The 18035-nt window shown below is 40.1% G+C and overlaps 1 protein-coding gene across 1 annotated transcript in view; it reads right to left on the bottom strand.

The window, feature by feature from the left end:
• Positions 1-18035, bottom strand: part of Gad2 (glutamate decarboxylase 2) — a 72716-nt gene that overhangs the window by 8241 nt on the left and 46440 nt on the right. The window contains exons 9-15 of the mRNA XM_031369161.1: positions 17453-17507; positions 15619-15735; positions 14226-14290; positions 10009-10087; positions 4577-4726; positions 799-906; positions 399-488 (exon numbers count right to left, since the gene is read on the bottom strand). Of these exons, the coding sequence (XP_031225021.1) occupies positions 399-488; positions 799-906; positions 4577-4726; positions 10009-10087; positions 14226-14290; positions 15619-15735; positions 17453-17507 (664 nt within the window). The remainder of the gene's footprint in view (positions 1-398; positions 489-798; positions 907-4576; positions 4727-10008; positions 10088-14225; positions 14291-15618; positions 15736-17452; positions 17508-18035) is intronic.

Raw genomic sequence — 18035 nt, 5'->3', positions numbered from 1 at the left:
ACATAAATATATAAAGTCTTTTTGTTTGTTTTGTATTTAGTAGAGTTTAAAATCTTGGCTTTTACTGTAGTGCAAACCCAAAATAAGAACAATTTTTAGACATTGGATTTCATTGTAATAAGGCTGTACTTCAATGACCCTCACATCACCAAATGATTTTACCTCCATTATAGCTAAGCTGAGATCAACCAATTATTTTAAGACATCATAAACTCTCTCTCTAGGAACAAACAAATGGAATTGTGAAAAGTCAGGGAACAATGGCTTTGGACATCTGGGTTCTGTGAGAGCTAATGGAGAAGATGGGTCCAGGCTCTAGCTGGTATTCCCCACAAAGACATTGTATATCACAAAGAAGACATATGAAGCAAAGGAGCTAAAGAGCTCTCAGTGCCTACCTTTGAGAGGCGGCTCATTCTCTCTTCATTGTCTTCCAGAACACGCAAACTAGGAGGTATAAACCAGAAGCAGACATTTGTGTGTTGAGGCTAAAAAGAAGAAAATAGAATTCAGGTCTAGTCTAAAATTCCAAAGATGGTTCAAATGTTTTGATTCTTCAAGTTCAGACATTTCTTGTATTTAAATGAGTAGTTGCCTTTGGAGCATCTCTCTTTCACATTCTTCAGAGTTGTGAGTCCATTCTTTATTCCAGCTCAAAGGAGCCATCCCACTATCTATTGCTTCCCCCTATAATGGTCCCACTTAGCCAGAAAGCACATTACTGACCTCAGAAAATACCAGGGGTAAGGATTGGGATTGAGGTCGCTCATGGTGATTGTTGAAATGATGAGCACATACCTTTCCATCATACACCATTTCATATCCCTCTCGGTTTTTTATGATATTGTATAAATACTCTGCCAGCTCCAAACACTTATCAATATGTGCTTCAAACCCAGTAGTCCCCTATGAAAGAGAAGAAAGAAAAACCATTAGGCAGACCAAACATGTGGGTAGTTCTCAGATAGAAATGAGGGAACAACATGAGTCCTCTGGAGATTGGCAATCATCCTGCCATTTCCAGCCCTCCCACTTTGACACGTCTTTGACAAGGCTGCTCCTAGAGGCTTTTCTGGTGATTACCTCCCTTTAATTTTCCTTCCAAGGTGTGTTTGTTCCTTTTCATTAAGAGGCTTCACTGTTGACTCTTTTTGTTCCTGGGGCTTAATTCCCCAGGCAATTATTTTGATTATTCAAGGGGAAAATTTGCCTCTGCAGCTCATAGATGCAATCATGCAAGTCATTAATAACAGAAGGGATGGGTTGGTCTTTTCCTGCAGATATTCTTGTCAGGGATCTTTACCCCCCCACCACCCTCCCCACATGCCTGTTTAACCCTCACTCATGATGTAAATTATCCATCCCGAAACTCCCTCTATGCCTCAGCAAGAACAAGCTGGTCCTTGCTGAGTGTCAGTTGATCAGACAGATGAGTCTTATAAAGGCTGTCATTGTGCTTAGCTTCCTGGTGTCCTTGGTAGTGATGGCTCATGGCAGTTAGGTACATAAACCATTAGCGGCTTTTATTTCTCAGCTCTAGAAACCTTGGATCTGGACTTTTGAAAAACAATACAGCTGCCTCGAACTGGAGCTATTTAACTAATGTCTGGGCATATAGGGAACTGATTTCAAAAATACCTTTCCTTTGCTAGTTCTTGTATTTGCTAAGTGCAAATGGAAATCTCAGGAAAGCAGTTTAATGCTTGGGGAAATGGTACATGACCTAATCCAGCATGGAACTGAGAGGAAGCAACTGTAAGTATAATAGAGTTAAGATGGACTTGTTTATGATCGTCTAAAAGGAAGACCCAACCCAGCCCATGTAAAGCATGCTTCAGAATGAACTGTATTGGAGAAATGAGATGGGTTCAGAAGATGTCATCATTGAAGTGGTTTTCTCTTCTGTCTATTCTTCTTCATTCCTCTTTTTTAGATGAAGTCCGAATTCTTGTTGGGATGGAAGAAAGATACACTCAGTAAGCTAAGGTAAGAAGGTTGCTGGGAGGTTGAGACCAGCCTGCCTTTAGAATAGGATCTTGTCTCAAAACCATGTAACCATTATAGCCAAATTTTCTATGGTTGTTTCTGCAGGGGAAGTTTGATTCCTGTGACAAGCATGGCAAGGGAGCCTTTGATATGATAATTATCACTTCTGGTCTATGTTGAGAAGTAGTGTTTAGTATTTTGAGAACTATTATCATTTCATCTTGAAACAAAAATGAAGCTATAAGTTGGAAGCCAAATGGAAAATTGTTCCATTTGGATGTCCAGACATTTGAAGGTTTGTGTAACAAATTGAAAGATGCTCTTCAGTACCGTGGCTTGGCCTTGCCTTTTCGCCTCTCTGAATTCTTTTATTTCAGGACAGGAAAAGCTGACTCGCTAGCCTTCATCTCAGGGGTTGACCTGCTCCTGCTGTTTGATCCATTCCTGATATTCTTTAAATTACTTTTCTAAGAACTAAGGGCCACCTCAGGAGCAGAGGCTTCAGGAACTGGTGCAGCATGAGCTCATGAAATACAGCTAATGATCACCACTTAAAAAAAAAAAACACTGAAGAAAAAAGAAACAAAAAGAATGGTGTTTGAGAGAAGAGGGAGCTTCCACTCTATGTAGAGATAAGTCTTTCTTAACTTACTATTTGACATTGCCAGCTATTATTTTGCAATTCTCATTCATCAGTGAAATAAACCTACTAGTTAATTGTAAAGGCTGATTGGGAACCCACCACAGTATATGCCCTTGCTCTTTCCTCCTCCAACTTAAAGTGTTGTGACCAAATAACCAAATCTTATGCTGAGGAATGCGGGCTGCTCATATCTCTTCAACAGACTCATCTTAACTTTTGCTTTGTTTTGTTTTTGGCTTTGTGAGATAGGGTCTTCTTCCATATACCTTTGTCTGGCTTCTTTTTTTTTTTTATTAGATGTTTTCCTTATTTACAACATCTCCTTTCTCAGGTTCCCCTCCAAAAATAAAATAAAATAAAATAAGATAAAATAAAATAAAATAAACAAAAACTAAAAAATACACCCCTGTTCCCTCCCCCTCCCCTGACTTCTGACTTTCTATACAGACCAGGCTGGTCACAAACTTACCATGACCCTTCTGCTCCCAAGTGTTAAAATTACAAACATATGCTTTCAAGTGTGGCAGTGTGGGAGTGGGGGTGGAGAGATGTTGTCAAGGTCAAAAGAATAGGGGCATATTGTATGTCACCCTTACTAGGCTTCCCAGAAGCAGTGGTGACACTTCCAAACAGTTTGAGAAAACTCACTGGGGTAAATATTATAAAGGGGATTGCTTGAGGATGTGCTATTCTTGGGAACCATCTCAGAGTTCTTTCCACTTAAGCTTGTCTTTCTGTCTAGAATAGGCTTAAAGAAGATCCTACAAAACACTTGTGGATTACTCTGTTTCTCTATCAGTGAAAATTTTCCTCTTTCCTTCTTGGCCATCTCACATGCGTCTGAACTGTATAAGGCTATTCCCTCTACTTGGAAAAATTTTCTAGAACAATTTGTGGAGTTTGTTACTGAGGACACAGTTTGTACCCCTTTACAAAGGCCCTTGACTGCCTTCTTCCTGGAAGGGAACATGTCTGCTGATAAGTTGCTTACATCACCCTGTGGAACTAAGCCTGTGGCTCACTGTGTAGACAGTGAAAACAGAGTCAATGTGTAGTGGCCTTTTGACCAAACACATAGGAAGGGCATTCCTGCTTCCTCTTCAGTTACTCCTTGCTTGTTTTCCTTTGCTTTTCCTGGGATGATATTTTTCAGTTAGGTTCTGTGGCTACTGTTTGATTTTGTGATTTGTAAACTGAGATTCTAGTCAAAATTAAGCAGTGTACCTTACAAAGCAAAGCCACTCCCCCCACAAAAGATACGAAAGTGGAATTTGGGCTTGAGATTTAGGGGTAGGAGGGATAGAAGAGGGTGGAAGGACAAGTGTGACTAGAATTGATTATATGCATGCAAAAAACAGTCAGAATAAACTAATAAAATATAGCCTCTGACCTACAGAAATGACCTTGCTGGTAGAGGAAGGATTATAAGCCAGGTAAACTTTGAAGTACACAGGACCCCCATACAAAGGACTGGGGACTTGTGGAGTTTTGAAAATTATTTTCTCATTAGAAGTCATCCATTGGAGTGGTCATGGAAATAAGTGGTCATGGTAGGCATTTTCACTCTGGTTTTCTTCTAAAACATACTAATCTATTCAGGCAATCAATCGTCAAAATAGATCATCAACCAAGATGGAGAGGGGGCTGAATAAAATAAACCAAATAACTAGGAGGATGACAACAACAAGAGGTAATTAAAAAAAAATTAGGGTGTTCTTCTAGATGCATCAAAATGGATCTTTGAGTTGAGGAAGCTTTAGAAACCCTAGGGTATGAGAGGAAACAAATGGTGGGTTAATTATGCTCTTGCCCATGGAGAATGCAGCCATGGAGACACAGGGTTAAAAAGAATTCCCGGAGTAACTTTTCATTTAGCAATCATGTTTAAAAAACTTTGCCAGACAGATTTTCTTTTCTTTAGTTGCCTTTCAGCTGGCCTGGGCTCACCTTTGCTCTCCACATGAGCCATAATTTAAAGACATCGACGTGGCGTCCACACTGCAAGGCCTTGTCTCCTGTGTCATAGGACAGGTCATAGTGCTTATCTTGCTGAAAGAGGTAGGAAGCATGCATCTGGTTGCAGCTCTGCATCAGTCCCTACAGGAGCAAAGAGAAAATTCAGGGCACACTCTTTAGCATTGCATTGTGGGTAATTGTTAAGAAAGAAAAATCATAGCGCCAAATGTTCTTGTATCTTTTTGAGGAAGAACACAGCAAGAGTTAAATAGAAAAACTACTGATACAATTGTCCAGGCAATCATCATGGGTTGATTCTGTGGGATGAAGGCTCAGGTGGAATGTTTCCAGAGGGACACATTTACATTTTTGTTTTCTTCATTTTAAGAAACATGTTTATAAAAATAGGTAGTTAAATTAAATTCACAGGGTGATGCTCATTTCCTGGGAGATCATCTTGATCTAGTTTTGTTGTAGTTAAAAATATTTCAGAAACCTAATACTTCGGAGGTAGAGGTAGAAGGATTGATACAAGTTTGAGGTCACCTTGGTCTGCACAGTGAATTCCAGGCCAGTCAAAGTTACGTAGCAAAATCAACCTTTTAAAGAGGAAGGTGAAGGAGAAAGAAGAAAAGAAGGGGAGGAAGAGGCTTCAGAAACTTGTAGGTTCTTTGGTTTTTAAGATTCATTTTATGTGTGTGGGCAGGCTGCCTGTATGTATGTCTGTCCACCATGTGGATTAGTGCCCAAAGAGGCCAAAACGAGATATTAGGTTCCTGGGAACTGAAGATACAAATTGTCGTCTGTCATGTGGGTGCTGGGAGTCAAACTTGGCTCCTCTGAATGATTAGCCAGTATGCCTAACCTTTGTCTCATCTCTCCAGCCCCAACTGGTTCTTCGAATGTAATTACTGTGGTTCTTCTAGCACTTTCACTCCCCTGTAACGATCAGACTTTGAGCTATTCAATAGCTCATTGCTCTTGTTTTTATATATTAGAATGCAAAAAGTACCCAAAGCTGCTGCAATGTTGGATTGAACCTAAATGAGCAACCTTTCCCATCTCCTGTTCCTCTCCCAAGAGTCAGGCTTAGAGATTACATTTTAAAATTTAGTTGCTTATGGTAGTTGCAAAGGACAGCTTCCTGTCAGTGACCATGAATTTGCCCAACACCATAACCTTATTCTAGAAATAGGCAGCAAAGTGATTGTTCCAAAGAATGGTAAGTGACTCATGATTCTGACTACAATAACACCGCCAATCTCTTACTGGAAACCCTACCACGATTCAATTTGTCACATCTGCTGGAAGCTTCTGATTCTTCTGTCAGCTACCGTGTAATTGTGATTTCATAAAAGCTTTGGCATTTGGTTTTCTTTCTCTTGTGACTCATGACAAGAGAAGAAAAGACCAAAATATGATCACTGAGCTGGAGAAGAAGCAAGAATCTTTTAAAAAAGTTATCCAAACTAAAATGCAGAGCAATACAGACAGAGCATTTGGTAGATAATAGAATTGACTTCACTTTCAGCTTGGGCTTCACATTACATGAACTCCATAGTTATCTTTGAAAGTAAGACAAAACATAATGTATTTGTAGTAGAGCAAGAGGAAGGCATTGATTTTGAAAAAGAAAATCCCCCTTATAGACTAATAAGATGTAGCATTATAGCAGGCACTTCTATATTGTTTCACGGTCACAAAAACTTTGTACTACTTTTTCCCTGGCATCGAGAGCTAAAAATTAGTTGTGATCAGCACTAAAGGAAAGAATGGAGTAAATTGTGGGATGGTGGGTGGGTCAGACCAGCTCTGACTGAAACGGAAAGATTAGCTTGCAGCCATCAGTGTTATCAGTGTTTATGACTGACACTGGAAAGACCAGGCTCACCATGGAAGCAAATGGTGATCTAGGTTTGCACACACAAGGCTTTCATGAGATAATGCCCTGGTTCGGAGCAAGAAAACAGTCAAAGACCACTGTTTTCCAAATGAATCTAAATACATGGGTACTGCTCAAAATGGAAGTCTCAGGTTCAAATAGATTTAGGAACATATATATTTAAATATTTGTTGTTTAGATACTATAATGTAAAACACAATTACAGGTTTCAACAATCCCTTGGAATGCCAGGATTTGTTTTAAACTCTTATCAATATATCTTGACCTTTTTAAAACTGAAGTTTTTTTCCTCACCACAGAATATTACTGCAATTTTTTGTAATGTCATTGTTCATTGTAATCCAAAGGTGGGGTGTGTGTGTGTGTGTGTGTGTGTGTGGTCAGAATATCATATGCTCTTGGATTTGAGAGCTTAGAGTTTACCTGTTTCTTTCTTGTATTTACTTTTATTTTTAATTATATGTATCAGTGTGAGAGCTGGTTAGTTTTTTATCAACTTGACACATGATAGAGTCATCTGCCTGAGAAGAAGCCTCAATTAAGAAAAACGCCTCCATCAGATTGGCCTGAGGGAAAGTCTTTGGGACATTTTCTTGATTAATGATCCATATAGGAGGGCCCAGCCCAATCAGGGAGGTGCCACACTGGGCAAGTGGTCCTAGGTTATATAAAAACATAGAGAGCCATGGAGAGCACCTCCCAAAGTGGGCTGGACCTTCCCATGTTAATCATCAATTGTAGATGTTTATAAAGTGTTCCTTACTGTGACAAATTTTACTTAATGAGGTCTCATGTATGATTTGGCATCAACAGACATGCAGACACTGCAGAGGGGTCTAACCAGTGGCAAGTGGAGATACCCACTTCCTTGTGCTGAATTTACACTTCTATGATCTCACTGGTGTTTTTTTGAATGTCATTTTGCTTTACTTTTATCAACCCTGCATAGGACATATTGAAGTTCCATGTCCTTTTCACAAGTCTTAGCAATAAGTGAAATGAGCCTGTCTCCTCAAGCTCAAGTTTAGCCTTCCTTTGATGTAGCCTTTCCTTGATATGCCCCCATTCTTACCCCTTTGGAATAGGAATATTTACTCTGTGCCATTGTAGGTCTTTTGGTTTCCAGAGGCTCAGAGTTGAGAGACAGCTTTGAGTTACTGAAGAGACTTTGGGACAATGTTGAAACTGCTGGGTTACAGTGAATTTGAACTGTCTGAACTCTGTGTGAGAAGACAGTCAAGAGTGTCTGGAGGCCAGGGAAAGAATACTATGGTTTCAATGTGAAACATCTCCCCAAGGCACAGGATTGAAACCTTGCTTCTCCGAATGGTAGTGCTGCTTTCAGAGACTGCAAACTTTAGGAAGGGCTCACTCAAGTGGGTATGGAGGGTTATAGCCTAGCCCCACTTCTGCTTGTGCATTTATGTTCTGCAGAGACTGGAGGCAGTGAGATATCCCAGCCACATGCCATACTTCAGCCTGCTGATGTACCTTTGTCATCAGGATGGACTGTCATCTCACACTGTGAGCCAAAATAAATCCCCCCTCCCTTAAAATATAGCTCCTATCAAGTATTTGGTCCCAGCAATGAGAAAAGCAATAAATAGCAAACCCCTTTCAGATGAGATTAGCTGTTCTAGTCTATAAAATACAGCCTGTATCTGGTTCAGTCTGTCTTCTCTCTTCCTCTCATCTGAGGCAGAGAGACACTTCGATGTCTCGAATTGTCAATGAGTATTTTGGAAGGGAATGGGTTAGGTGACAAGACACATGGCTCTATCCCAGGCAGCATCAACTTGCCAGGTCTTTCTTTCTAGTGCAGGCATCTAATCAGATCCAGATTGGCCTGTTTTCATCTGACTTGCAGTTCTCCTGTTGGCTTGCTGTGACAGAGTGCAAATCACTAAGCCACGAAGATTTACTCTTTCCTTCCAAGTAGTGTTGATGAGGTGTACATGGGATGGGGTAGATGATGACAAATTAACTGAGTGTCTCTTTAAAAATTAGGCCTGTGGCTGGAGAGGTAGCTTGGTGGTTACCTGAGTGACTGCTCATGTGGCCACATGGTGGCTCACAACCCTCTGTAATGGGATCTGATGCCCTTTTCTGTTGTGTTTGAAGAAAGTAAAGGTGTATTCACATTAAACAAACAAATCTTAAAAATAAAAGAAGGAAAGAAAAGCAGTCCCAAGGGATACTTTTACAATGTGTTCCTAGAATTTTGTAGGGGATTTTGTCTTCAATTTGTGTCCAGATTTTAATTTAGTTGATGAAGATATAGAAGACATGCTGCCTAAATTAGTAGCTATGAAGAAGAATGAAAAGTGAAAGAAGTAACTATGTCCTTCAATCCAGAAATTCCTTTTAAAGGGATGATTAATCAGAAAAGTGATAAAGATACATGCTCAAGGACTTTATCAAGGGGCTAGGTGTTATGTGATAGGATACTAAAAGACTACTAAATAAAGTTTTGAAATAATCATGTCCATCCTAGAAGGTTAAATATAGACTGCATGTATATAACATACATAGTAACAATTTTATTTTGAATGTATAAAAATGAATATATATATCACATACGCATTCCCATAAAATTGTGGGAGAATATATTTAAAGGCAGTAATGATATTTAGCTCTAAATAACAGGATTTTGTGTGAGTCTAAATTTATTTATATATTCTAAAGAAGTGAAATATTATTAGAGCAAGTAAGGTTAAATATTTAAAAGTCATGATAATGTAGTATTATAATTTTAACATGATAAAATTTAATTAGGATGAACTGATACTCCTTGGTTTAGTCTTTTCTTTCATTTACTTTGTTTTGTTGTTTGTTTCTAGGCAGGATCTGGGTCTGTACCCTAGGCTGGACTTGAACCATGGCAATGCTGCTTAGGTCTCCTTAGTGCTAGGATGACAAGTGTGATCCCCATACTTGGCTTTTGTTTTGCTTTCGTAAACAGTGTAACAATGAATGTAAGGTGAGGACCATGACTGCATCCAGGAACCATGAAGGGAGATGGAGAGATGTTCGCCAAAAGTGAGACTCTATCTCAGATTTTGCAAACATATAAGTAACCTTGAATAAATGTGGCCCTGACTTATTCTCCTTGTGGTAAATACATATGCAGATGGATTAAATTTACATTCTGAATATGACATTCAAATTAATATATGCATGCATATATATCCATGCACAGGTATGTAAATCCTAACACCAAACTTTAATCCTTTATTGTGTATACATTTCCTATGGTAAAAGCTACCTCTCAAATTTCCAAAAACAAACTGTAGATTTAATTTTCTGAGAGGGGAACATAGAAGTTCTCTGTATTAGGGGTCTGAAGAAGGCTGAGAGTTCAGTCTTCCTCTCCCCTCTAGGCTTCTGATCCTTTCCCTCCAAGGAGAGATCAGCAGGGCTCCCTGTGGGAAGTGTGAGCACCTGGACCTCAACAGAGAACACCAACTGCATGAGAAGTTAGATCTGCCCCCGGACTTCCTCAGAGTCAAGGAAAGCTTACCTCCTCTCTAACCAGGAGAGCCGAACACTGCAAGGGGACACCCATCATCTTGTGAGGATTCCATGTCACAGAGTTGGCCCTAAAAGACAATCACATGAGAGGGTGGCACCCCACATCAGGCTCAGACTATTGAGGTTCTGCCCCTCGGAGTTTCCAGTTTGCTGTCATTTTCCCTTGCTCCAGGATAACACCCTATCTCCAGAATGGTAGCCTTCCATGTTCACATGGAGGGATGGAGAATAACCTTCATTCTTTTCCTTCTCAGAACCTCCAATGAAAGCACATGTCTACCTATGTCTTAGGGCCCTTAGGGTGACGGGGAGCCACAATTCAGAGTCCTGTCTTTAGCTATTGTTGACCAAATCATTGAAAGAGGCATCCTTGAGCTTCTATTGTCCCTGCTTCTTACTTTGTCACAGTGGCCTGTGTGAGGAATCATTACTGCATGGATTGTCTGTCCTTTCTTTGATGACATTTGTCCTCCTCACATGTCCCTCCAGAGGCTTCTGCTATTCCTCTGAGACCATCTCTCTTCTAATGTGATGTTGTGTGTGCTGAGCAACGTGGCCCATACAGGAGAGGTTCTGCTAGCTTCTCCTCCATGGCCCATACAGGAGAGGTTCTGCTATCTTCTTTTCCATGGTCCATACAGGAGAGGTTCTGCTAGCTTCTCTTCCCTGTCTTTTCCTTCTCTCATTTTTTCTTTTTTCTTTTCCTCCTTGAAATAGTATCTCACTACAAAGTCTATGATGATTCAAAGTTGTTACTCTCTGCCTCCTGATTACTGGGGTTATGGGTATGGTTGCTCATACCTACCTTACAGCCAAGTTTCCAATACAGCTTGTCCTCATTCCTATGCATTGCTATGCTCCTTCAGTAATTATGGCTCTAAGAGGCATAGCTCAGGAACTTACACTACATTATGACTATGGTTCATGTTTCTTTAATAATCATTATAATTAGCTTAATCTGGATAGTCGTAACTGACCCCCAGCCCCATCCTTGGCATTGGGATTATTTTACAGTTTTGTTTATAGTCTCCGTCTCTCTTGTTCCTAAATTGTCAGCACCCCCTTTCCCTAAAGCTGAAATTCCAAACCACAGCACATGGCTGCCGATGCCTCAGGGTGGCCTGTGTTCAGCCTGTGGCCCTTCCCTTCCTTTACTGTCTCCATTACACAGATTACTTTTTGGTCTCTGAATGTTCTTCTCTGCTCTTGGGCCTGCCCTGCTACTTCCTCTTCTTGGCGTCACTTGGTTTAATTTTATTTGTCCCTAGAAATCCTGATTCTTTTTTTTTTTTTTTTTTTTTTTTTTTTTTTTTTTTTTTTGGTTTTTCGAGACAGGGTTTCTCTGTATAGCCCTGGCTGTCCTGGAACTCACTCTGTAGACCAGGCTGGCCTCGAACTCAGAAATCCGCCTGCCTCTGCCTCCCAAGTGCTGGGATTAAAGGCGTGCGCCACCATCGCCCGGCTGAAATCCTGATTCTTAAAGTGTCTCTGCAGCCTTATTCATGTTCCATTAGCATCCCCCCTCACTCCCACTGATCTCTTCAACCTCTCCCTTTAGTGACCAGAGAAAGCAACTGCAAGAATTCCATATTTGTTAGGCAAGCTCAGTGCTTACCATGGTGCTTTGTATAAAGAACCCACAGGAGGAAGGAAGGGAGTGGTCCACAGTGCCCTAGCTTGCTTCTGCCTTATCTCTCTAATCAGGGTATGAGGTCCTTGGGAAGAAATGATGAATGATGGTACATATCATACCTAAGATCTTATTTAAACCAATGAACAAGGAGCTCAGGAGTCCATGGCATCCAGACAGCACCTCTAGTGATTTATATTTGTGGAAGATACTCTGCCTACTCCATGGGCAGGATTTCTGTATTTCTACAACCTTTCTGCCCTACCTCTACATGGAAGGCCACAAGCATACCCTATCCTCCAATCAGACTGAACTTAACTTTTTTCAAAGACATTTACCAAACATCTCTGCTTTCCAGAGGGAGTACCCTTCATTTCTTTCTGTTCTTCACTGGATGATGCCTGGTACATGTTGCCTGAAATGATGAGATCTAGAAAGTACCATTTCTTCCTCCATCTTCCTTATTAGAATGCTTCCCTTGGCTCTCAAATAAGATTAAAGGCAAGTGATGCTGCCACTTCTGTTTTACTACAACCCTCAAAGAGTCACCAAATCTCCTAGAATAAGGAACTGAAGAGTTGATTTACAATGTCAGTCATGCTCTGGAGTATTTAGGCTCCTAGCAGATGTTCTTGGCTATGCTGGCTTTAGGAAAGGCAATGTTAGCAAGAAAGAGGGTCATCTGAAGGATTGGGTTTGTTCCCAAACAGGATGTCAGAAATGCTTTGCCATTACACTGTGAATGTCACTCAGGAAGGCCCTGAAACCACAGAGAAACAATGGATCATGGATGTCCTTTTCCTCTAGAGTGAGTCATAAGCTTTAGCTTGTGAAACTTACAGAAAATTTATTTCTCCAACTTAGGCACACTTCTTTCCTAAACTTAAGCCCACATACAATTGTGCTCCAGCAATTTCTGACAGTTTTATGATCTTATTTACCAGGGAGAGTGCACATCATGCTAAGAAACTCCAGGATGGTTACCATCAGCTTCGTGCTCAGAGCATAATGTGGCAATGTCCTTACTCCATCCTTGGCTATTACATTTGGTAAATTTAGTTGTAACCTGGTTTTGAGAATTGTGGCAGCAAGAACACAAAGGACTCCATGTTCCAAGATGAATACTCTGAGCTTTCCTCTCAAATAATAATCTTCAGTTCAAGAGTGTGTGGGTGTTTGCTTTTCTGAAGCTCCAGGTAGGTAATTTAGAGAGCTTTCAAGTGATGGTGGTGGTGGGGTGTTCCACGATTCTCTGTGCTTGCAGCGTGAGGAGGCGGTAAAGGTAGTATAAAAATGCTTATACTTCCTGTCAGTCAGAAACAATCAGAGAATAGAAGGTATTGTGCACTGGCCACTTCTGAAAGCACGTGATTTCAATTCTGGGTAGGTGTTTATGGTACTAGGGTTCTAGCTAAACTTAGGTGGAAATTCACCTGCTCTCATCTCCCTTCACCCATGAACCTTGGAGTCAGAACAAGGATAGTTTTAGTGACTTAACCCTGCTATGTTTCAGTCAGGGCTCCTGTCAGCAGACTCAGGAACAGTCATTCCATGACATGGGGCTTGGCTGCTCTGTCCCTACTTTTCTCCAGGCTTATTTCTGCTTTTTAACAGGACATTCTTAGCTCTATCCTCAGCCTCCTTCTCTCCCATATCAACACGCATGGGTTTTGTGCCTGTGAGCAGGCTGGGTATCACACAGATCCCTTCTGGTCAGGCATCTCTGTGTGTTGACAGATGCTCCCAAGCTCCTGAAGCCTCTTCTCCAGTCCTGAAATGGAACTTGCGCCAAGATGTCTAGGGGCAGAGTCAGGGTGAAGCTTTTCCTGGGCAGTGTCTGGCTGCTTGGCAGGGTGCAATGGGCAGTTGGTAGCCTCTAATGAATTAAGGCTTTCTCTGTTGTCTGAAGTGTCAGAACTCACAACTGTAGCTGCCCTGGTTGACCAGGAAAACTGGTCACCCTTTGCATGTGTTGAAGAAGCACAACCCGAGGCCATATTTTGCAGTCTGCATTTTCCCCCTTGGACCTCCATATGTTTTATGCTAATCAAATATTACTTTCTTTGTGTTCTGCAGCCTTTCTCAACAGTCTGCTGCACCAACCCCAAATAAAAGGTACTTACTGTATCAATCTAAGCTATGTCAGAAAAGAGTCATGGTGGAATAAAGCCAGGAGAATGAAGTCACCGGCATGTCTTACTTCAACTCAGCTGGCTATATCTAATCCCAAAGGTAACTTCAGTATTACAAATGTCAAGGTGCTTCCCTACTTTGATAAAACTATGTATTGCTTTCTTTAAAGCTGTGAATACATGAAAGCAATAGATCTTCTCTCTAGAAAAATGTGGACAGCCTGCAGGTTTTAAAATCATGTTTTGATTCAAAGATGGGAGGAATGAACTCTAGAGACAAACCCCAATTTTGGAAGACATTCTCCATGGGTTGGCTTAGGCAAGGCTTATAGTTCAAGCAGAGTGGACTTGTTGGCATTCCAAGACTTCCTTAGAAGTTGAGTGCCATTTTCTTTTATGTAGCTTTTTAACACTCTATTTTACAGACTAGGAAATTACACATACCTCTCTACACCGCTCAGCTTCCACTTGTGTTTCCGGGACATCAGTAACCCTCCACCCCAGGCAGCCTGAAAAAGCAAAACAGGCAAGGAAGAATGTAGCACTTTTCTACGGCCTAGATTTCTAGTTTGGTGTCTTTCATATCAATGGGAATTCCATTCTATAAAAATGACCTGCATAGTTCCATGTTGAGTAAGGGAGTGGACCATCTTCTAATGTGAGGGCTTTAAATTTCAAAGTTGAAGTCTCTGGCTCTCTCTTACAATTATACATTATATATTTATAATTATGGAGTCAAATTGGTGACACATTTCCCTAGTCTACATGAGCTGGAGGAAGACAACTTCCCCATCCCTTGCTGTAGTTTTAAAGTTGTCCTTTTGGAAGTCCCATGCTCTAGAATGAGAAAGCCTATGGTTGCCACAGTTGGAGTGGATAAGATGGGCTGGGGAACCATTAAACAGGTTCCATGTTGAAGGCCAGAATGACCCATGTTAATGCTATCTGCAGTTTTAGGTTACAATAACAAAAAGTTTGCACCTGGATGTACAACAACTTACAGGGAGAAGATATTGTAACAACAACAAAAGAGAAAAGAAAAGTAAAGTAAAAAAAAACCAAATAAATTAAACATTGTGTTTAGTTAGTGATGATTTGTAGGTTGGTTATAAAAAATATTTTGTCACATTGTAGATCACTAGCAAAATCTTTGCAGATTGCAACTGATATTCAAGCCACAGCAAATAACACGCTCAATTTAAATTCCCCCAGTCTTGCAAAAATAGATAAGTTTTTATTGAAAATGGTGGTACACGTCCTTTATATTTTGTGCCTTGTGTGAAAACATCTCAAATACAGTTCAGCTTCTTAGTTCATGAAGCTAACATATTGGAAATTTGGTAATCCACATTTCATAATTTTAAGTTGTCAAGCCTGCTTTTATAACTGAACACATGATTTTCTAGCTTGAAGTTGAATTTTATAATCCTATGGATTTTTGTTACAAATGTAAATTCTGACTATACCTACAAGGGAGACTAAGTATATGTGACTATGTGTGTGGGTGATTTTTATTCAGAGATATTATGGATCAACAAATTGAGAACCAAGTGTTCAGCTCAAGTACTGGCTATGTTGAGAATATTTTCATGTTGGGAACCTTAATGCATAATCAATATCTGGTTGTATCCAGCCAATATCACACATTGTGCAAGCTCCATGCCTCTGAAATCTTTAAAAGCTGAGATGCCACCATTATAAATATAATGAGAGAGAGAGAGAGAGAGAAAGAGAGAGAGAGAGAGAGAGAGAGAGAGAGAATGCAAATTGTATTCCAAGAGTTTGATCTAAAAAATGTGCAAAGGTGTTTAATGGGTACTTGCCAAAGGTTACTTACATCCACGTGCATCCAGATCTTATACTTTTTGCAGATGTCAGCTACAGCCAAGAGAGGATCAAAGGCCCCATACACAGTGGTCCCAGCTGTGGCGCTCACCAGGAAAGGAACAAATCCCTACAAAACCAAGAAAGCCCCAATTGTGTAATAACAGGGCTGTGGACTAATTTCCTCATTTAATTCTTTGAGACAAGGTCTTGCTACATAGCCTAGTCTCACTTGGAACTCGGTATGTGACAACCCTCCCAGCTCAGCCTCCCCAGTGCTGTAACTACAGGCATGGGCACCACATTAGGAGCTGAGACTTCTTTGAGTGAGATGATTGAAAATATGGAAACTCTCCCCTGCTATGTACATTGCCTTAATCATCAGAAGAATTGTCAACACTCCAGATTGGCTAAATTAATGACTCCTCCAAGATTCTAAAGTGTCTACTAGCTGCCCCGACAGCAGCCCCATGACAGCAACAGTTAGCAGCACTGTGAGTTTTCAGTGAAGTCCTCTAGTCATTTGCATACTTTGGGTAGACTGAGGGAAGGAGGTACTCTGCCAGCCCATGCTCCTATGTGGAATAGCTCAGGTGATTTATTCAGGGTCTTAGAGGGGAGGGCTTCCCATGGGGCTAACTATTTTCCAAACCATGGCAACATGCAAATTGATTTAAATAATAGGAAATGGCTATAAGAGGGTAGAAGAAAATCATAGATAGCATCAGGATAGTCATACTAGGCTGTCCTTATTGTCCTGTTGGCTTATAGACCCTGATGTCTTCAGGATTTGTCCTTAGGTGGCAGCAAAAGTTTAATCTTATTGTTCATGTTACTTGGTGCCTTTCTAATACATGAAAGCTGCAGGAGAAAAATGTCATATGGAAATAAATGATTACTACTCAGCACATAGTAATTGCCTATTGTGCCTTCATTTACAAAAAGTTAACAATTCTAAAAGCAATCTCTGACTTGTGAAAGATTCAAGGGCATATTCTTTGATGGGTATTGTTATTTTATTTTTGTATTTTTGAGACAGGGTCTCATATACCTTCCAAAATGGCCTCAAACTTCATATGTAGCTGAGGATGACTTTGAACTTCTGATCCTTCTGCCTCAACCACACTTACCTTATAAATGCTTGGAATCAAACTCTGGGCATTTCACAAGTCAGAGAAGTACTCTACTGACTGAGTTATACCACAAGAATAAAAGAGTTATAAATTTGTGCCTTCAGAATCACCTAAAAAAAATATGGTCTTTTCAAATGTCCATGTGACTATCACTCACATGCTACATGAGTATTCTAGTTCTTAGCTATGAGAAGGGTTGTTCATATGTGTGTCTGCTTAGTGTCAAGCTCAGCACATAGGAGGCTTTAAACCTCATCCCTGTATCTACTCCATGACTAAAACTTTTATAATATGCATATATACATATACATATACTTCACACACATATGTGTGCTTACACACACACACATACACACACACACACACACACACACAAAGCAACATGAAAATCAATTTAAATAATATGGTATGGCTACAATGTCACAGATATGATCACTATAAAATGTCACAGATATGATCACTATAGGCTGTCCTGGCTGTCTTGTTGGTTTATAGATAGTAATGTTTCACAGATGTGTGTGTGTGTGTGTGTGTGTGTGTGTGTGTGTGTGTGTCCATACTCAGAGACCAACATGATTATTGTATGAAAAAACCCATATTCTTGTTAAAGCTTGGAGATTGAGATCTGGATCCTTTTTAAAAAATAAAATCTAAATGACCCTTTTTAATGTTATAAATTGAAATACATATTACTATGGGTCAAAGATCACTTACTTTCTGTTTGACTTCAAGGATTCTTCTTTCAAGATCAGATGGAATCATTTTCCCTCTGTAATAAAAAAGGAATATATGTTGGTTTGTCTGGACTAGTTTGCTTTGCTGTCTTCACAGTATATGGAGCCTCAAGATAGTTGGCACCAACTCATATCATTAACTAGTGCCCAATTAAGATAGACTGTTGGTTGTCTCCAGGGACAGAAACAAGTGTATTTATCTACCTATATGACATGTGACTATTGCTTCATCTTGTTTGGGAGACACCTGACTTTACCATGTCTTGGTAAAATGGCCACATGGCTCCTTTCCTTTGCCCACAGTCTGTTAAAACTCATCCTTTTGATTAAATTGAAACAGTCCTTTTTGGGAACAAGGAAATTTGGTAATGAAAAAGAAATTCAAAACAAATTTTCTCTCCAAATCTTCCAGTGGGTGGATATGTAGTTTTTTTCTTTCTTTCTTTCTTTTTTTTTAATTTTAGGTATTTTCTTTATTTACATGCAAGTTTCTCCATTCCCAGTTTCCCCTCCAAAAAACAAACAAACAAACAAAAACAACAAACACAAACCCCTGTTGCCTC

This window comes from Mastomys coucha, unplaced genomic scaffold (assembly GCF_008632895.1).
Source record: "Mastomys coucha isolate ucsf_1 unplaced genomic scaffold, UCSF_Mcou_1 pScaffold15, whole genome shotgun sequence".
Classification (NCBI taxonomy): domain Eukaryota; kingdom Metazoa; phylum Chordata; class Mammalia; order Rodentia; family Muridae; genus Mastomys; species Mastomys coucha.
This window is presented reverse-complemented; position numbering and strand designations above follow the sequence as displayed.